At 36.2% G+C, this 21,775-nt stretch overlaps 4 protein-coding genes across 7 annotated transcripts in view; 2 read left to right on the top strand and 2 right to left on the bottom strand.

Moving 5' to 3' along the window:
- LOC123308947 (hemicentin-1) overlaps positions 1-11,469 on the top strand; it is a 325,793-nt gene extending 314,324 nt beyond the window's left edge. For all 4 annotated transcript variants that reach the window (XM_044891796.1, XM_044891790.1, XM_044891782.1 and 1 more), the window contains 2 exons: positions 9,642-9,817; positions 10,573-11,469. In XM_044891796.1, the coding sequence (XP_044747731.1) occupies positions 9,642-9,817; positions 10,573-10,824 (428 nt within the window). In that variant the 3' untranslated portion in view covers positions 10,825-11,469. The remainder of the gene's footprint in view (positions 1-9,641; positions 9,818-10,572) is intronic.
- On the bottom strand, positions 11,208-13,483 carry LOC123309022 (seipin). The gene is made up of 6 exons (XM_044891871.1): positions 13,055-13,483; positions 12,841-12,995; positions 12,175-12,377; positions 11,948-12,086; positions 11,737-11,886; positions 11,208-11,653 (listed from the first exon to the last, which is right to left on the bottom strand). The coding sequence occupies exons 1-6, from the start codon at positions 13,339-13,341 to the stop codon at positions 11,559-11,561; spliced, it is 1,029 nt and encodes a 342-aa protein (XP_044747806.1). The 5' UTR covers positions 13,342-13,483; the 3' UTR covers positions 11,208-11,558.
- Positions 13,484-13,645: 162 nt separating this feature from the next.
- Positions 13,646-16,393, top strand: LOC123308988 (regulator of chromosome condensation). Its single transcript, XM_044891824.1, has 7 exons — positions 13,646-13,876; positions 13,996-14,198; positions 14,317-14,499; positions 14,584-14,815; positions 14,872-15,021; positions 15,106-15,378; positions 15,623-16,393. The coding sequence occupies exons 1-7, from the start codon at positions 13,816-13,818 to the stop codon at positions 15,811-15,813; spliced, it is 1,293 nt and encodes a 430-aa protein (XP_044747759.1). The 5' UTR covers positions 13,646-13,815; the 3' UTR covers positions 15,814-16,393.
- Positions 16,394-18,720: 2,327 nt separating this feature from the next.
- LOC123308979 (E3 ubiquitin-protein ligase arih1l-like) lies at positions 18,721-21,760 on the bottom strand. The gene is made up of 5 exons (XM_044891811.1): positions 21,606-21,760; positions 21,157-21,361; positions 20,592-21,098; positions 19,660-20,060; positions 18,721-19,270 (listed from the first exon to the last, which is right to left on the bottom strand). The coding sequence occupies exons 2-5, from the start codon at positions 21,334-21,336 to the stop codon at positions 18,859-18,861; spliced, it is 1,500 nt and encodes a 499-aa protein (XP_044747746.1). The 5' UTR covers positions 21,337-21,361; positions 21,606-21,760; the 3' UTR covers positions 18,721-18,858.
- Between the last annotated feature and the right edge of the window lie 15 nt (positions 21,761-21,775).

The following is a 21,775-nucleotide window of genomic DNA, read 5'->3' on the forward strand; positions in this document are numbered from 1 at the left end:
TTAATTCTTGAATGGACTATATACAGGGTGTCCCAGACGCCGACGTCAAGCCGAAAAAAGCTGATAGACCAAGTCTTGATAGTTATCAGAAAAATATTTAAAAAAATCTAAATTATGTATTTTAAAAATTATTGCCATATTTAAAAAAAACGAGAAAATCTACACACTGTGATGGTTTTTCAACTCCCGTTACTACAAATCGTCATTTATTTTCAATTTTATTGTTATTATGTAATCTTGACTAGTGCTTCTGTAAGCTGTCGCCAAAAATTAAAAGGTTAACTGCGTCAGCTTGGAAGAAAATGACACTTTTTGCCCAACTAAGTATGCAAAATTAATACTTCGCCACATTTAAACTGGCTGTACTGAAAAAAAAAATGTACTACGCTAGTTGGGCAAGTTACCTTGAAAGTTGGCGCATTTAATAAGGATTCCAAAATATTATGACATTTGCTAGAAAATTTGACAATTAGACTTGGACAATTTTTGTTTGTAAAAAAACAATTTCAAACAAAATTTTATTACTAGATTTGACTACTAGATTCTAGTTTGAGTGACACGGAGAAGTGTAAGCGAGACAGAAATCGTATTTCCAGGTAGTTCAGGGCACCGCAGGCCAATCAATGACTCATTCTCATTTGCTTTAAGTTAAGGATTGGTTTTGGTTGGTTGGAAGCAAATAAGAATGAGTCATTGATTGGCCTGCGGTGCCCTGAACTATCTGGAAATACGATTTCTGTAAATACTACTTCGAATCCTTATTCGATAGTGTTGAAATATTGAGAGATTTGTTTTTACAACGAAAATTAAACTGTTAATCACAAATATTGCTAAACAGCTGACCAACTGGGCCAGTTCATACTATTTTGAACTCGTTGGTCGATATTCGATATCAACGCAAAATATAATAAAACGAAACAGTATCATTGGACTTCCTTTGGCAGAACAAGGATAGAACAAAGCAAATGACATGGTGGCGCCGCCACGAAACTGATCCCATATCCCCGATTTTCTGAAATGTTGATGCGTGCAAAAAGTGACAAGTGCGCACACCAGTATTTTAGACATCTTACTAGCAACCTATACGTTTCTTCTTGAGTTCAGGAGAGCACTACTGACTATTTCGAATTATGTATTTGTTTACAAATTTGACAGCAGGTGTTGATAGAAAAGATAGACCTTATATCAAATTGACCGATATTATCGATAAAAATCTAAATGATCAGAGGGTTCAAGTATTTATTATATTATATACAATGAATAATCTCTACAAACAATAAATCGAGTCAACTGATATGGAGATCTAAGCATAGAACGTGACAACGTAACATTCGTGATGACACATGACTTCCCCAATGTCCACTACAACCCATTAACCTGGAACAAAACCAACCTTACCGACGCCAAGTCGTATCTAGCTCTTGAACTGGAACGCAGCCCTTCGAAAGCGGCACCCAGCCCGTAAGTAACGTCAAACATCAATAACGTCGAGCAGTGCAATGGTTTGTTTGTTCTTGCATTATCATCGGACCGTTATGAATCCTGATTCTGATTCAGCCGCCGCTCTATGGTCCCGCGACAATGTAAACATCGATGGGGAACACGGAACATTACATGCGGCGTTCCGGATGCGGCTCGATGGCCGCGTCGACGTAACGACCAGCCAGTAACATTACACCGAAATTATCGCCTTTGTCGCCGTACAATACAATACATAAACTGCATTTGTTCCAGATGTATTAACATCCATGCGGGATCCTTTGTCACGCCATTATGGCCGTAATAAAATAATACTGCGGTGTTATTTCTGATTCCGGCGATATCGTATCTATTCGCTGCTGCTGTGGTGTTTTCCTGTAGGTGGCTGTGAAATTGTATTCGGCAACAAGTCGATGGTATCTTGAGATACCTCGGTTTCGACCATTGAAGTATCCTTCTTCTTCTTTTTTTCTATTTCTATGTGAATTGATTAATTCTGTCTAAAATCGATTTAAATTGGGCATCCTTAACATTAGTGAGGATCATAGAGTCATAAACATAAATACAATCTGCAACACAGAGAAAAAGATTATAAAATCTGTAATGAATCCCAATTTTCTAAGAAAATTGGAGTTCATTTTAGTGCATTCCTTTCATTTTACATTTCCGCCTTTAAAAATATTTAATTCTCAAATCTTCAATGCATTTATTCCGATAGGCAGAGTAAATGTAAAAAACCATTTATCTGTATTTAAAGTTGTTTTTCTTGCATGCCGTTGAAGATGGTGAGTCATGGTGAGTAAGCCCTCGGAGTAGTGAAGAGAAAGTCCCGTCAACCCCCCTGTTCGCGTTCCCGCGTCATAAGTGTTGAAATAGAAATCTCTTCTTTTCTATCAGTCATGGTGCGTAAGCCCTTGGGGTAGAGAATAAGAGGTACCGCTCGTAGTCAGTGAAATCCCGTAGTTGCGCTCAAAATAGACCTTTTCTTCGCTATCAGTCATGGAGCGTAGCCCTTGGGGTAGCGAATAAAAGTCTCGAGTAGATGCGCCCTGGTTGTGTGGAGAAATACAATTAATTACATCCCGATACCGTATAGCAAGTCATTTCACTTCGCGAGGACATGCTTAGTATTCATTTCGTCAGTTCTTGTTGGCGCATTTCATTGAACCTTTGATTTTTTTTACTGCACCCGGTATAAACTTTATTGAGTGCTCGTGATCGGATCGAATTTCCCGAATGTATGTTTGCTGATCGATTCGCTCATATTTCTTACCACATATATTTCCGTTGTATATATATAATCAGTTTCCGAAGGTGTGAAAAACTGGTACACAATTTGATTTTGATTACTTCGTTATCGCTACCACCCTAGATAACAGCGAACTCTGTCTCCGACTAGCAGCTACTCTAGTAGGTTTGCTATTCTTCCTAGTGAAAAGAATAGCTGGCTCTCGTGATAAGTTTTCTCCAAGGAAACCACGTTACAAACCACGTAATTCCAGTGAAACCAGATAGAAATGATACGTCTCGTTCATAGACTTATAATAATAATGTTATTTATAAGTATATGGTCTCGTTGTAGAATCACTACTGATGAACACCTGTTCGTCTGGTACCCAGCATGAAATCCCGGCTCAAATCTCATCACAACATGGCCCTTCGTATGTTATACCCTCGTATCATGATCGATTTATTCCCGTAACACATCTATACGACTATATTCGCTTCAACCTATTACATAATTACCGTATTTGGTAGATATTAACGGTGAAGAGATAAATTATGCATGTTCGTTGTCGTTAACCATACAAGTCCTGATATAATGGAGCAGAACGTTGATGAATATCCGCAAGGTTGGACTAATGAAACAAAAACCATGGAATCGGACCATTCCAGTAATGAACCCGCAGATTGATTGTTCATCGACAGCGTTCGTATGGGCATGGAACGTTCTCGATCGGATCATTTTTCATTTGTTATTCTAGTCGATTCCACTCTACGAAAGTGGTCTCGGTGATTTCACTTTATGGGTTAGTTTATTGCATGTTTGTTATTCGTTCGTAATAGATTTCTTGGTTGCTGTTAGGAAAAATACGTATCGATCAATATATTCAACATAATTACAACCGTTCGAATAGGTTCGTTATCGTGCAGGCTATGGAATTTCGAAATTTGACGTTTGGAATTTGAAATTTAAATACAAAACGTCATTTGTCAAAATTCTATGGCCTACTACATAAATAAATCATTAATCTCCACCAGAGGAGGGAAAGAGGACTTATCTCAGTTTTTTTGATAATGTTCACAATAAACCTATTTTTAAAGTGGAATTTTTCAATACGATTTTGGTGTGGAGAGGCAGCGGGCCAATTCATTCTAGGCTATGCAATAGCAATCGAAAATAATGCTAATGCTGCACAAAACTTGTTATTTCGGCAGTAAAAAAGATATGTGAGACTCGTATGGAGTCAATAATATTAATACTTAGGTTGTTATCTTTATCGCATAAAATTTCCCAACTCGCTGACATGAGGGCGATCGGGCTGAAGCCGGACCTGTTCCCGTGAAACTTTCGTCTTCGTCGAGATGGGCGGGAAAACAAACTAACGTTTTCTATCTGGAAGTCCGTAAATCTTGAGCCGGGGGTTTGAACAGTCGCTTAACTGGATATGGAGGCAAACAGGATAGCCCGAAATTAAATTCCGAGCCAGAAAATTAAACACAAAAAGCTAATTTATGTGAGCCGGGCGACAAACAAAAACACACGTCGTCGCGTCAACGGAATGACTGACAGTCGCTGGAGATGACGCTTTTTTTCGACGCTAATTAGTTTTAAATCGCCTGAAAGGGGTTTTTCTGCGCTTATGGTGCGACAGCCGCAGCTCACTTTTCTGCGGAGATTTCCTTACGATTAGTTTTATGTATAAAATGTCCGAAAATTTCACGCGCCTTATCAATTTGAATGAGACCCGTTTGCACCAAACGCTCTTAGTGTTAAGTGTCCCTCAAAATGAACCCTTAACTTAAATTACGTTGCACCAACTGTTAAGTGACATTTAAATGGCTAAAGCTAGCCTTAAATTTAAGCGCTCCCTTAAATACCACTTAGGTTTTTAAGGGCGGGATTCTAACCTAAAATAATTTGTTGGACTGGCTGCAGAACTTCCCATTTTTTATGGTTTTTGAGAATTGAATGAATTCATTACTGAATACCAAGCCTTTTCTTTTGCCTTTATTGTAATGCCATCAGTCTTTTACAATTTTCAATTTGGTGTCACAAATCATACTATAGTTAGCAATAAACTCTTTTCTTCTGTTGAGTGCCCATCGTAAATTACCACCACTTGCTTGGCCATCATTCACCGTATTCGTACTAACAAGGGCAATAAGGACAATTTATTCACGTTCCTCTTCAACATTAGTAAAACAAATTCACACAAGACCTTCCAAAGAAGGTTGTGTTGTAAGTGTTGTACTTATATAAACTTAGGTACCTTTATTTGACAATCATTATCATTATCAATATTAATGCTAATTCAACAACAAAAAGTTGTTACTCTTTGATAATAATATCCTTGACACTGACTGACAGGACAATAAAGTTAGGTTAATGAAATGACAACGATCGTCGGCAACCGGCCAACCAATGAAATGGCTTCATTGGACTAGGATGAAGTTGCACCAAAATAAAAAACTGAAATATCACTAGATATAAAAACTTAAGGGCCCCTTACTTAAGATTCTGTTTAGGCACATTCGTGCAACTGGGAATAAAATTAAGCGTCCATTAACTTTAAACTACGCTTAGTTAAGTACTCATTTTAAGGGGGATTGGTGCAAACGGGTTTGCACCAAACATACTGAGGCCCGTTTGCACCAATCCCCCTAAAAATGAGTAGTTAACTAAGCGTAGTTTAAAGTTAATGGACGCTTAATTTTATTGTCAGTTGCACGACTGCGGCTTAATAGAATCTTAAGTAAGGGGCCCTTGAGTTTTCATATCTAGTGATATTTCAGTTTTTTATTTTGGTGCAACTTCATTCTAGTCCAATAAAGCCTTTTCATTGGTTGGCCGGTTGCCGATGATCGTTGTCATTTCATTAACCTAACTTTATTGTCCTGTCAGTCAGTGTCAAGTAAACTATTATATTATTATCAAAGAGTGACAACTTTTTGTTGCCGAATTAGCATTTTTATTGATAATGAAATGGATTGTCAAATAAAAGGTACTTGGCGTTATTAGAAAAACCACAGCATTTCTGCAGCCAGTTTATGTGTTCAACAAATTATTTTAGGTTAGAATCCCGCCCAAGTGGTCATTACAGGAGCGCTTAAATTTAAGGCTAGCTTTAGCCATTTAAATGTCACTTAACAGTTTAAGTTAAGGGTTCATTTTAAGGGACACTTAACACTAAGTGCGTTTGGTGCAAACGGGTCTTAGTGTTAAATGTCCCTTAAAATGAACTCTTAACTTGAATTACGTTGCACCAACTGTTAAGTGACATTCAGGACCGTTTGCACCAATACCCCTTAAAACGAGCACTTAACTAAGTGTCGTTTAAAGTTAATGGGCGCTCAATTTATTCCCAGTTGCACGACTGTGGCTTAACAGAATCTCAAGTAAGGGGCCCTTAAGTTTTTATATCTAGTGATATTTCAGTTTTTTATTTTGGCTTGTCTTGTGGAACATTTCTTGTTCCCAGATTATTGACAATGTCTTTATCCAGGGCTTTGAATATATCCGCTGGAAAATGAATATGATGCTCTAGTGATAGACAATTCTCTGTGTAAAACGCCAGAAACATATTATTTACAGATACGATTTGAGACAGAAAACCGTGATTCGAATAATAAACCGAACCAGTCCTTGTTACGAATCGCTCCCACGGAAGTTGCATAATTCATAATTCGAGAAAACTGGAAACGACTTTAGTCCTACAAGGAATTAGGAAGCAAACGGGACTCATTGGATCATTTATTCATCTCTCGTCTTCCCCCAGACCTCTTACACCTCGTAAATCCATTCATCGGACGGATTTCATCCGAATAACCTTACGTATTTTTCATCCCCCGCTTAATTTATCCCGGAAACTCGACCTCCCCCTCCCGCCCCCGGTCGCCTCATCTCCAATCAAAAAAGAATCCAAACGGTCCCCTAATATGATTCAGATCAGGACCTTAATCAGGATTTCTAATTCGATTTTGTTCTCTCTCGATATTACTCGACGGTGATTGACGGATTCGAATTTGATTTGGTCGCCCGACCAGTTCCGCGATGGGAATATAAATGGGTGCTCTGTGTAGGGTGGTGGGACGATCGCCCCCGAGGTCCCTGGGGACGATGTTAGGTCGGCCTAAAGATTCTAAAGAGACTACTTTGTCTCGCCTAAATTAAACAGGGGGTAGTCTGTTTGATCTGGAAGGGTGATGGGGAATCGTAATTCTGATTAATTTTTGATCTGCATACGTCTGAAGTGAGGATGCAACAGGTTTCCAAGACTCATACGCTGTGCACAGCTGTGTTTGATTTCGAAACACCCTCTATAGCAGTCATAAGAGAGCGTCATGAATGTAGATCAGAGGGGAGTACTGGAATGAAATGAGCCCTTAGGATATAAAGTGTTCACACATATCAGCCTGGAGAATGAAGCTCTAGAACAGGTCGAGCAGTTCAAATACTAGGGCTAACCTGGACAAGGAAATACCCAAACGTATCAATTCGCCATCACGGGCATTCTGGAAGCTAAATGAGAGAGTGTTCCAAAATCACGACCTCAATCTGAAGACCAAGACAGCTATTTACAAAGCAATGGGCCTCCCAACGCTTCTTTACGGAAGCGAAAGCTGGACGCCCTACAAGCGACATATCAAACAGCTTGAACAAAGGCAACAACGTCATCTAAGAAAAATAATGAACGTCAGATGGTTTCACAAAGTTTCAAATGCGGAAGTCTTGCAGCGCGCGAGTTGTATAACAATTGAGACTCAAGTAACGAGGGCCCGACTCAGATGGAGCGGCCACATTCTGAGGATGCGACACACAAGACTCCCCAAAAGAGCTCTGTATGGCGAATTCACAGAGGGAGCTCGGAAACCAGGAGGCCAGTATAAGCGGTTTGAGGATACAGTGCATCAACCCCCTGAATCAATCAATGCCACTCATAACTGGGAACAACTAGTGATAGACAGATCACAGTGGAGGTCTTTGGTCCACAGTTATAATAGAGACTCGAGTCGAGAAGAATACAGCGGCGGCCAGATCTGGTTGGTGACTATCCATGCCGAGAGTGTGGAAGGAACTGTGGGTCACGGCTGGGTCCCTTCAGTCACAGGAGGGCACGCAGTAGAAAGTAGCTCTAGGAAATTATAAGTCTCTTCGCACCGATAGTTTTTTTTGAGTCTTTTTGTAAATTTATTCTCGGTAACGGTATACAGCAATGAATGAACTGTGCCCAAGTGTGCCCCAAAAAGAACCTCATCACAACGAACGCTCAGGCAGAGCTGGCAACCTAACTTGTTTCAACGCCATAAAAAAGAGGCTAAAGGCAACAACGTGACTCTCTCATGGTCGCCAGGGCATTGCGCTTTTGAAGGAAATGCACGGAAAAGCTGTTGATATTGCGGAAAAGTTAACACCTGGTGTTCTCAAAACCTTCTCATGCAAAAATAACGGACCGAAAAGATGGAACGTTCCTTGAGCAATACGCAGTTATATGGCCAGATTTCGGGGGCTGTTCGTAATCGGGGTACGCGAACAAACATCCCCATTTGTCATCAGTTGTTTGGCTCAGACAGATTAATCAGGGCTGCGGCGTGCACCGAGCAAAACAATATCTGTACAGGAAGAGCGGCAACGGATTGTGGCCAATTCGGTAATCATAGTCGGCCAATGTTGGAACTCCGACGTCTGCACAATTTGTCCTCCTCTGCCGAATTGTGGGCATTAAGGGAACCTCCGATGTCTTAAGGGCTCCGTTTCCAATTTCGGACGAGTTCACGTTAAGGCGGGTCTACATTCTCATACCAACCAAGAGAATTCATGTGGCTCGACAAAAATCCATACTTAACAACCTAGATTAGAGTTCTATGGTTAGTAAAGAAACTTCACTTTGAGAACATCGATCGAATTTATTTAACAGATAGCTCGATTTTATTTTTTGCGATTTTCGATGGTCGTTAGATTCGTAATGGCCGATGTTCGAAAAAGCGCTGTTTGGTTCGTTATCGCGAATGCGATGACATAAGCGAAATACGCTTTCCACTTGGCATTCATCGTTGACCGGACACGAAATCCGATAAAAATAATAATTCCGAAAATTAACAAGCGCGTTCCGGTTAACGTCGAAATTCCACCAATTTGCCGAGCTTTCATAGAATGACAATGTACCGATGGCGGATTGGGAAAAAGTGGAAATGGATTCGGAGAATACAAATGTAATCGAATCACGTCGCCGTATCTCTTTGCAGATACATACATATATACCTATTTCATTGTTTTCACGCTTTTTCCGATCGCACTGAGCACCTTTCATTGATTTTGTGTTGATTTTTGAGTTCATCCGATAAAACTACAGAACCCTTATATGTCTGTATCTGTCACAAGTCTTACAAAGCCTTTTTTGAGAATGTGCAGGTTTGATTAGTTTAAAAACGTGTTAACTCAATCAGACCTGCTAAACGAATTTTGATTTTGTGAGTAACTTTTTTGAAGGCATTAGTGTTACATCATTAATACCTAGTATGAAATTAACGACAACTGTACTTTTTAAAGCTCAAACCCAAGTTCTGAAAGATACTCAAGAATAAACAGGATCATCTGCGATGTTACAATAATAAATTATTATTATTGTAACATCGCAGTGTTCTGTGGTTAGCAGCGGAGACAAGAGAAACAGAGACAGAGAACAGAAACAGAGAACCTTCCTCTATGAAGAGAAAACTAAATATCATAGAATTTCAAAATTAACGCCCACTACTATGTTGAAATCATAGATAAATACTAGAATCGTTCGTGGATAAACAATATAGATGGAATCGTTTATGTATCGGTATACATATTCTAGATATCAACGCATCCTTATAAATTCGTCTCAAACATTCTGTAATAATTTGTCATCATTTTGAAATTTTTTGGTCTTCTCATGAAAAACTGATTTTTTTAGGGAAGCCAGTTGTGACTCCAGTTCATAAAAACGTCACGGCCGTTTTTGGTCAACCGCTCACGTTGACGATGGAGTTCTGCGCCAACCCCCCCTTCAATAAGGCCTTCTGGATAGCCAAAAATAAGGTCTACAAGCCAGGAGATGCTGACACCACTGTGATTGCTTATAGAATAACGGTAAGACACACAAATTCGTACAATATACTTAGATAAATGTAGATTGTCCTTCCTCGTGACGGCAACGATCATTGTACAACTATTAACGCAACTTACCGTTTTGCTCGCTGCGTCTGCGGCTCCGCAACTAGAAAATAATGGCTCCGCAATCACTAAATCTCTTCCAATTTTTTTGTCAAATGTATGATCAAGGCCATAAGGTGCCTCCTCTGACGTAACGTGGGACCACGTCATAATGCGCATGATTCAAAAATCTAACATAGGATTTTGCGCGGAAGCGTTCTAATTGTTTTGACATAACGTGGGACGTACACCTCTAGTAAGGAGCTTCTAATACCGCCCACAGACGAACAAAACAAATTCGTCATCTAGTAGGCTAAGGAATTTTGAAGTTTGATATCCTTCATTTGCACAGATGGTTCAGCTCTAATATTTCTATGCCAGTAGTTGCTACGGTGAAAGGAAACACCCAACTAAATTCACTTTTCTAACTCTCAGGGTGAAGATGGCAGCATGTATCCATTTGCTCAAACTCCCAGACTGCTGGAACCGCATATTCCGCTAATAAAAATTCGAAACGCAGACTTCAAGTGCCGTATTAATAAATTTCTTCTGTCCTACACTCCATTGACACACGGTACTCCCCGTATTTAGGTCGAACCTGAGTGTGTAGTTTTATTAAAAAAAGACATCGATTGTTTGCAATTCTGAACCGATATTGCATAAGGCCTTCAATTATCAAATTTCTTTTTCAGAATTCCTCTGCCCCCCACTGCCACCAAGCCGTGCTGTTCTTAACGAAAGTGTCGACGGCCGACGTTGGAGAGTACACGTTTATGGTCCGTTCACCAAACGGTCTATCCGAAGGAAACTTTTTTGTAAATATGACATATGCTAACGGATACATAGTTCATACAGAAGCCACAGTATCGCTGAATGAAACACCCAGTAACTTTGCCAAAATGTACTTTATAAGTGTTATATTTTTATTACTGAATTGTTACTGACTGACTTAAACGAAGAAAGCGCACATTGTGGTATACACGTAGTGACATTGACAAGTGACAATTGGTCCATTTGTCATATGTCAATGTTTGATGTGAAAACAGGATTTTCATGCAAAAATTGTTTGATTCTGAGAGAACAAACAAGTTGTCTCCGATTAATGACTACACATAGTTATAATTTACGCCGATACAGAAGAAACTAATTAAAAATTTAAAAGGATACAAATAGTCAACCAATGAGAATTCTGCAAACCCTGGCCATCCACCAAATTATTGCCCAACCAACCAATGGGCATAACAATTTTGAATGAAAATCTCAAGAGTATACTATTTTGAACACATAATTGGACAGAAATCAATTTTCTTGTATATTTCAAAATAAATAAATGTATAGTTTTATATTGGTTCCAGTTTTTACATGTATAAATCTGTTGATAGATCAAGCTTAAATGTTAAGATGAATGTAACTAATAATAAAATATACGTCCAACCACAAAAGCTGTATTTTTATTACATATTTCAAAGTTAGATCTATGTGGAGGTAACTCAGAAAAATATAGCTTTCTGTTCTGTATCATTTTTGAACAGCATTGAGACCAAGCAAAATGCTGCATAAAATAAAATATGGAAAACTACAACAAGATTTAACACAATAAAAAAATAAATCTTTGGCTATATTAAATTCATAGTAATATAAAGATATAAGGAACTGAGTAGTTGTTTCAAGAAAAAACTTAACATTCAGATGTGCTTCCTTTCCTTTTTTTCAGTCCTTCTAACTCCTCTGTACCAATAAGAGAGACTTCTTCTTCTTCAGATGAAGACGTTTCTGAAGACGATAACACATAGAATTATAAATATTATGATTTATTCTGAATAATGCGGCAATATCCAAATTCTTTTATGACTCACCCTGGTTCAGAATGTATTGTCGACGACTCTCCATAACCTTTCCACCCTTGTCTTGAGCTTTCAGGTACTCCAAATATTCCTCTGAATTGATGATTTGGTACCAACTTATCATACTCACAATCGCAATAAAGAATAAGTTAGAGGTGATACCTGAAAGAGACAAGACAAAACAATAGTTTTCATCAAATAAACACTACATTGTCAAGCTCACCAATAGCAGCAGATAATATAGGCCAATGAAACATCACATATCTCAAGCCAGAAAAATTTGCACTGATAGTGAATTTAGCCGAGTATATTTCTATGTGTTTAGTCTGTACTTCGATGTGAATGTCAGTTACTTTTTGACCCTGAAAATAAGAACTGGCATAATTATCAGAAATTTTCACAATGAATTATAATGAAAAAATAGCAAATCCAAACAGCATGATAATTCACCTCTGGTTCTAAATAACTAGAGAAAAGTTCAATATAAACTTTCTGTTTCTCTTCGAAATGTCTGACCATATAGAAGGGACTCATAATTATTTTGAACAGAAAATCCAACAACACACTACGATATGGAAGCATAGCAGACCTGCAGGAGTTTGTGATTAGCCGACCATCAGTACTATGAAAATCTGCACAAACCATAAACATCCCTACAAAAAAAGGCAATAAATTTTAGAATTGAATCAATCTATGAATTGATCTGTTATTTAAAATTGTATTACTTTAAAAATCCTTCAGATTTTAATTTTTTCATCTTTCTTTCATAATGAGAATAAATGTTTTCATAGGAGGCCTACAAATCAATAAAACCTTTCTGTACAGCTGTCATCACATTCATTTTCTATTTCTTTTTAACATCATAACTGAGCTTATCTAATCTTTTGTTCAAGATATCATTCATCTAAACAGGGGTCAACTATTATCATAATCAGATTCAAATAATCAGAAGAAAACAAATATTTAAGGAAATAAGTTGAACATAAGAGTTATTTTCTCACTATTGAGAATCATTTCAGTTGCCATTAAATAACAATATTTACAAATGTTTTTGTTCAGAGAATACATACAAAACCCTCGACTCACCATGGACTTAATAAAGTCTATGCAACTCACCCAGATCTTTGTTGGTGGGAGATTCTGGCATTTCAAGCTCAAGGAAAACCTTATAGGGTTGACCCCCCATAAGAGACTGCTGCTTCTGATTGAAGTGAACACTTCCTGAAGGAAAACTGCATATACCCTTGTGTACGTCCCATTTTTCACAAGGCCTATAGATATATCAATTAAATAATATTTTATTTACACACTATTCATGACCAAAACTCACCTAAACGTAAGATACACAGGTTTTTCGTGTGTTATGGTGGGTACATAAACATAATAAAATGCTACATACATAAATATTGAGAGCCATACAATTAAAGCAGTCAACAATGCAACAATCGATCCCCTCAACAATACCTCCCGAATATTATTAACCCCTGTCTTCGTCCGTGATTTATATAAATCGACAGTATCATAAACGAATTTCGCGAGAGGTAATTTTACCTGTTCCCTAAAAAAATTTCGTGGAGAAGTCACGAGCTGAAAACTTTTAGTTATTAAACGCTTCATAGTTTCAAAAATCAAGAGTTACTCCATTCATAGTTCAGAAATTGACTGTAGATAATTTTAAAAAGATATCTAAACCAGATAATGAATAGATAATTCAAATCATTTTAATTTGAAAGGTAAACATAGGTTTTGACGTTTTGTCCAAAGAATCTATGGTTTTATCATGTTCTATGGCGGAAAATTTCCATTTAATGTTCTGATTAAAAAAAGAATGCAAATGAATGTTCTGTAGAGTTCATCTTTGGTAGTTCTGTAGTCTGTAGTTCAGACGGCATTTCTTCTGATAGTTCGGACGAAGTTTCGAAGTTACAAATTAACTTAACCTCTTCGTTTCTTGTGCTTATTTCCCGCCGTGCTTTTTCTCAAACTGAAATCAGTACCTATTTATTTACGTTAGTACTGAAAAACTTTTAACTAGAAAATATAAAGCAGTTCAAATTATTAGAATAAGTGAGTAAATTGTGTAAAATCAAAATGCCCCCAAAAAGGAAATTAAAAGCCGTAACCGAAGACAAAAAAGCCAAACGGACAAAATGTGAGTATAATATTTAGTACGTTTTCATGCATTTACGTATAGACTTAGAATTGAATTTCATCAATATATTCCAGTTATGCTATCAGAGTGAAATAAAGTTTATTTTAAATCTTTTTCAGTTACTCTTGATGATAGTATATTTCCTCCATCTACGAAACAAGGGACTGTTTTAGTAACCGGTCAAAATGACGTAGGCCAATTAGGCCTAGGAGATGAAGTTATGGAAAAAAGTAGATTAGCACTATTACAGTTAGAAAATAACGAAATTGTAGATATTTGTGCTGGTGGTATGCACACAGTTTGTCTGACTAAAGATGGTAAAGTAAGTATAATTTTTCCTAAAGATATATTCCCCAATTTAATAGGCCATCATAATTTTGTTATACTTCTTCATGAGGTTTGGATGTAAACATATTTTTTAATATGAAAAAAATATTCAGGTATTTACTTTTGGATGTAACGATGAAGGAGCACTTGGGAGAAAAACAGACGACGAGGAAAATTCAGAATATGTGCCTGGACCTGTTGAATTACCTGGAAAAGCTATCCAAATTTCAGCTGGGGACTCCCATACTGTTGCTTTGTTGGAAGATGGAAAAGTATTTGCTTGGGGAACATTTAGGGTAAATATTGATGAATTGAGTCAAGAAAATTGTTCAACCAATTTTGATTCCACAAATTATAATAATTATTTTAATTTCCTTTAGGATACTCATGGAAACATGGGTTTAACCATGTCAGGTAATGAAAGATTACCTTATGAGATTATTAAGAATGTCCCTATAATGAAGGTAGCATCAGGAGAGAATCACATTGTTCTCTTGACACGTTTTGGCCAAGTTTATACTTGTGGAAATGGTGAACAAGGCCAACTTGGTAGGACAACTGAAAGGCATAGTGGACGTGATGGTAGAGGAGGAATGAGCAACGCACAAAGAAGTAATAATATAAACATCCAATGATGTAGAATTGGTAATTTTTTCCTTGATTTTCAGATAAACTGCTCATACCAGCTTTGATAAATGTCAAGCCCTCGCTTAGACTCCATTTTGACAACATATGGTGTGGATCTTGTGGTACTTATGTGAAAGTTGCGGGTGCTGATGATATTTATGTCTTTGGTCTTAATAATTACGGCCAATTAGGTGAGTTTAATATATTTTTCAACAACCCACTTGAAAGAGCATTAATTTTCCTCAATTTCAAAACTGATTTATATTTTCTTATAGGATTGAATCATAGTGGCCAACAATATATTCCAGCTCACAGCAAAATATTTTCTAATCAAAAATTAATAGAAATAAGCGGTGGTGTGCACCACACGTTAGCATTGAATGAAAGCGGCCAAACGTTTGCCATCGGAAGACATGAATATGGAAGATTAGGATTGGGAGAAGCCGCGAAGGATGCAACGGAATTGGTCGAGATTCCAAAACTGAAAGAAATTAAAGTTACTACAATTTCTGCTGGATCTTGCACCTCATTTGCTGTTTCAGAAAAAGGTATATTTCTAAAGATTGTTGTGCTTGTTATGCGCCTCATTACATTTTGAAAATAATAAATGTATAAATATTTATGTCATTTTGAATTTTGACAGGATTATGTGGTTTAACAGTGTTGAGATTTCTATCGATTTTGTTGGAAATCGGAAAGAAGGTTTTTCAGTTATTTTAATGTTTAAAAAAAAAAAACATACAATTCGCAATTTTAAATCTATGGACAAAAATAAAAATTTCTGGTTTTCAGGAGAGTTATACTGTTGGGGCATGGGAACGTCTGGTCAATTAGGAACTGGAAATGACGAAGACTGCCTGGAGCCTACCCTTGTTCAAGGTAAACAATTGGAACAACGCTCCGTCATAAAGGTATCCAGTGGTGGACAACATACTGTAGTATTGGCTTTTACCATAAATAACAATGAGAATGGAAGTAAATAGGTAAACAACAAAGTACGGTTAAGCAGATTGAACATAGGATAAAATCATTTTCACATTGTCAATTCTCATATTTTGGAAACAGTTATTAAATGTGCTTTAACTGAGAGTGTTATTCGTTACGTACAGCAAAAAAAACTAAAGTGTTTATGTTGATTCATTTTCCAATATTCTAAGTTGTAGAGTTATTATATTGTAAATAATGTGAAGTAACTAGGGCTGCACAGAACAGTGGTAAAATGAATAACTTCATGGAAGTTACATGGAGACAAAATTTGACTTTGTATAAACTTAATTGTTAAAGTGTAAGTTCAAGTTGACCTTGAACAGACACAACTAAGTTTTGTATGCCATTGTTTTTTTCTGACTTTCGAAAATTGAGTAAGTGTTTAATTCTCTTGTGTTTCTTTCTTTTTACTTACAATTATTTATAAACGTTTTTACGTCAAGTTTTGTTTCTAATTGGTAAATTATTTAATTGATTCTGTCGCAATTTAAAATTCATTTATGTTACTTTTTAATAGTCAATAATTGGTTGGAAATTGTATTACTTCATGAGGAATTAATAAAGATATTAAGAAAAGGTTTTTTTTTTCGAAAATTTGAATTCTGTCCAAAAGATTAGTTTATAATAATAATGAATATTAAAGAATTAGTGCTTGTTCACAAGGAACGTCTTAACGTAAACAAAATTCCAAAAAATGGTTCACGGTTCGAATTTTTTCACTTCAAAGAATTTCATTTTATTTTATTACTGCGCTGGTATATGATTTTTGGATTGCCAGTGCGTGAAGCATCAAGTGCTGCCTTTACGCAGCGCCATCTAGGTTGTGTTCACAAACTTACTCAGAGCTTGCTCTGAGTAAGCTCTGATTACCCGTAGCGTTCACAAACGTACTTTTAGTTCCTCAGAGTATGCTCTCTGAGCATGACCATACTCATACTCTACTCTCGGAGTAAGTTTATGAACACACCCCTTTAGATTCAAAATAAATTCACCAACCATAGTTTTGTCTGTAGTCTGTGCTAACCTCACTTTTGTCAAACTGACTACCTAAGTCGACTTATTGGCGTTAAGTAATTGTCAAAAATATGGAATTTTGGAAGCTTTTCTTTCATTCAATACTTCAACCTAATTTAATTTTATTGTGAACAAGCACAAAATATGAGATTATCCCTTCCAGACACGTTATGGTGGGTTTATGCAGGTCCTTCGGAACTCTGCGTAAATCCACCAATAGAAGAGACAATAAGTGAACTTGTTGTTGGGATTATGATTTAAATGAACGAATATTCAAAATATAATGATATATTGAAGTCATAACCTTAGATTTCTTGAGACAGTTTTAAATAAATAGATTCAATTTCAACAAAATTCAAAACCAAGGATATGTACAATTTAAAAAATTCATCGAACAAGAATATGAAGAATTAACATACATATATAATATAAATCACTTCAATTGGAAGATGTACGAATCGTTGCAGATCCTAATTGAACACAGCTGATTTCAAGACTAGAAGAATGGAGATGTATCGAATCGAGACAAAATATAAAAATAAACACAACAGATTGAACAAAACGGACACAGTAGGCTCTCACTAAACAGAGAATGATTTTAACCTGAAATTGTAACAGAATATGGAAATCCAGAACGCAAGTCAAGAGAAATCAAACGGAAAAATCGTAATACCCTGATTTGTACTGAGAATTCTACCTTAGGTTTTGGATACAGAAAATGTTCAATTTATACTTAGTTTCATTCGTTCGAAATAAAATGATAGAGCAGTGCCATCAGTGTTGACAGTTTTTCCATGAAATAAGTCAATTGACTATACAGGGTATCCCCTATTTTCGATTTTTGAGAGGAGGTCTTACTTTTTCTTGTTCCTCAATTAATTCAACATAAAAAAATCAACTTAAAATAATAACCCTTCTCAACAGTGATGATCAAATCCTGAAAGCCGCAATGAAACTCCACTTAAGAAAATGATTCAAGGCTGATTCAAAGATTCATCACTGTCATCCAACAGATATTTGTGAAAGAATTCAACTTACTTGTCTTTTTTCCAAGTGCAATAACATTAGGAATTTTTCCTGTTTTTCTTTTCGCTTTTTTCTCCAGCTCAACTTCTTTTAATTTACGGATAAATAGAAACTGGATTGTCACGTTTACAATCAACTGAAATTCTTGTGGAGGATTTGCTTGAGAACTTTTGAAAAAAATCAAAATATCTTCGAGGTCTTTCTGGAACTTATCACGATTAAATACAAACAATAATTTTCCTTCTGAAAAATCATCACAAATAATAATTTATCACAGAAATTCAAGGACTATTCACAATTACACCAAAACCTTCAGATTTCTAAGATCTACACACTAACGCAATATTATCCAACAACAATTTTCACATTTGAACAGTCGGAACAAATACAGTCTATCTTACTTTGAGCATTATCGGATTTTAGGCTGAATAGTATTCTCAATTCATTTTCAATTGGAAGTTATGGAAGTAAACTCATCCAAAAAAAAAAGGTTATGTGGAGCATTTCAATCAAAAACCGATTTTGCAATAAAGTAGCAGAATTGTGATTCGTCTGAACCATCCAGTTAATGATGGCACTGCACAACTGAAAATTTCAAAACGTATCTAGAGAAAACTATTGAAGAAAACATCACTCAAATAAAATTATTTCACAAAATAAAAACATTGTTGATTACCTCAATCAAGTCAAAAGTATGCTAATGAAGTAACGATGTAAATTTTCCAATTATTTCCAATAAAAATGTTTCAAGTTGAACAGGGCTTCAAAGATCCAGGTTTATTTGTATTTACTGAGTTTTTATGAAACTAAGGGACAGACAACATCGCATGAATGTTGCTAGAATTCCAAGGAATGAAACTGAGTAGAAGAAACTAGAAGAGATGCGCCCCAAAAAGTTAATTGAGATTCGAAAATAAGGTTTGTTGATCACAACTCTCAAATTACCAAATATGAGCAAGATACATCACTTTTTGGGGAACACTCTACATTGGCAATTTTATTCATTCACTATACAACCACCAGTCTTTTTCATATCCTTCATGAACATGTATGAGCAGTGCTTTTCTTCGGCCATCACAATATCTATATTTGTCTTGTACCTTCTGCTTGATGTCAACTAAATTTTCTTGGGTTATATCCCTTTCCAGATATTCACTGAGCAATTCCGTCGCCCTTTCTAGATCTTTCTGGTTCTCCTCGAAAATCACCGATTGATTATTTTTCTTCAGGTAGTAAGCGAAAACATAAGTGTACATCAACGTTTGTCTGCATTGGCACAGAATGTCAACTGCTTTCTTCAAAAATTGAACTTCTATCCAACTCATATTGTGTTGTTGCATTTCTTCCATTTTGTCCTTGACAGCAGCATATAGTTTATGTTCAAACTTTAAAGACTGCATATGGTTCATATACCTAAAAATGTATTTTCAAGATGAAATGCAACCAATCTAAATGGAAGCACCGAAACAATCGATAACAATCAATTCAAAAAATATATTTTGAAGCCCCGTGAATACCCGTCGAATGTAACGCCCATGTCGATATCTAAGTTCACTTTTCACCCCTGAGAATCTTTGTTAGTTGTCAAACATGATGAATTATTATACTCCATGCTATGGTTACTTAGAACCATTGAACTCAATAAATTCTTCATGGAGTTCGATGCTTAAAGCATAGATATCTATGTTCAAAGGAGACTTCATATGGGACATCTGCAGATCCCAAAACTCTACCTTATTTTCAACCAACATTTTTGTGATCCCAAATTTCCTTGAATATTTTCAAATTTAAAGGAAACTCACCTATTACAATAAAACAAGTATCTTTGTAATGCAGCACGTGATTTTTCCTGGGCATCCCTGGCCGCCTTGGCTTCATCTTCGTCATATCTATTACAGTTATACCAGGAGCTACCATGTGGCTCCCAAGGTCCTAAGCATACCCAGCAGAAATCAGCTTTGCAGTTTTGGTTTTTACACACCATATGGTTGCAGCCTCCGTCCTTCTCGATAGTAGCATTACATTTTGGACATTCTTTTGTATTGGCTGCGATCCAATTAGAAGTTTCTGAATCATCATCACACTTTTTGATCCATTTCTTCAACAGTTGGCACCTAACTGGATCGTGCCAATTTTCTCCACACATAAAGCAAAAGACATGTCCGCAACGGCATGCTACTGGTTTGGAATCAACATAAGCAACCTACAAATGAAATTTTCCTATTCATCTTCAACTTTCCTCAATGGGACAGTTCAGAAATGCTTGCCAACCTTGTAAATACTCAAAAAACTCTCACAATGTAAAACCAAAGAGGAACTTTGGTAAAACATACTTTTTTTTATATTCGTTTCAAGGAAAGTTTTAGTATTATTTGGGATATTTTTCTCCATTTATTCTCTCATCTATGGTTTCATCACAGAACACCTCAACTACCGAAGTATTCTGTGGTAGTATTGATACTGATATCAACTCTATATTGCAATAACTAACTTTGACACTTAAGTAGTTTTTCTGTGACTAAACCATTAATGTTATGAACAAATGTTTGAAAAAATGCAATAAAAATTTTCTGATATCGTTTGGATTTGATAGTCAGCACAATTCCAAGGATTGTTACATGATTTAGGCAACCAAAAGGTACAAACAAAATATGTTTTTCTAATATAAGGCTGTTTTCTAGTATTTACAAGGTTGGCAAGTGTTTTTGGACCCGTTCATTAAACTACCACTCACCTTTATTGCATATGTACAATCTGGACTTGGACACCATCGTAATAACCTATTACATTCAACAAAACTATTTGTTATGAGGTGCTGATATTTTAATTTCACTCTAGGTTCCTGCAATAACCTCATTGCAGTTTCATCATCCACTAAAATGGGACAATTATGAGCTGCGCATGCAATAGTTTGGCCAACCCCTTCTTCCATTATTTTCGTTGTTAAATACTCATTCCAGCACTGATAACAGAAACGATGTCCGCATTCTAATCCTGTCATGTCTGATGGAGAGTATGTCATAAAACAGATATCACATTCTTCATTGCCTAAAAATTTTCTAGATACTTTTGGTTTGGGAACTACTGATAATTTTTTGAATGGATTAACAACATGAGCTTCTTTGAATAGTTCATCTTGATTGCCATCATAGAACCTTTCCATTAATTTTTCCTTATCCCAATTGAAATAATTCAGTAAAATTCTAGTTGATGTTGAAGGTATTTGAACAACATTGTTCACCTGAAAACAGATGAAAATATAAGAAAATGAATTTTTTGAAGACTATTCGTCTACGAACCTCTTTGATGCAGTCTACCATGTGTTGAACAATATCTTCTGTGGATAGAACTTCATACTGGTAATCATCATCATAACTCTGTAGCTCTTTGTTGGCTGAAGTTTCCCCATCTATAGCAAAATCAACATCATCTCCACTAGTTTCATTTCCTGAATCCTCGTAGTCATCATCAATGTTCATTTTGCTGTTTCTTCGATGTACAGACCTGGATGTATCAAGACACTTTAGTAGATTGCTTTAGGTTGAAATGTCACTATTATGATTTTGACATGGATCTCACGAAAAGAATAATTTTGATTGTTTTATCACACAGAAAAAATACTTTCTACAATGAGAACTTGTTAATACAGTTTTATGATGTGTTGTTTCTATTTCATGCCAGACCAGTTGAAAGTCGTTAGATAATAAAATTGTAAGCTAACATATAAATGCGTGATTGGAATTCTTACCGTAAAACTGTTACAGGATAATATAATACTTCAACTTAAAAATTTTAATTTTTTGCTCACATAAATTCTTTGTTTAATATTTTTTCTTATGCTTGACATAGAAAATTTTCTCGTTCCATAGACAGACGTCCTGTTTTCTTTGATCGGTCTATATCAATCTTTTCAATTCA

Source organism: Coccinella septempunctata, chromosome 1 (assembly GCF_907165205.1).
Source record: "Coccinella septempunctata chromosome 1, icCocSept1.1, whole genome shotgun sequence".
Classification (NCBI taxonomy): domain Eukaryota; kingdom Metazoa; phylum Arthropoda; class Insecta; order Coleoptera; family Coccinellidae; genus Coccinella; species Coccinella septempunctata.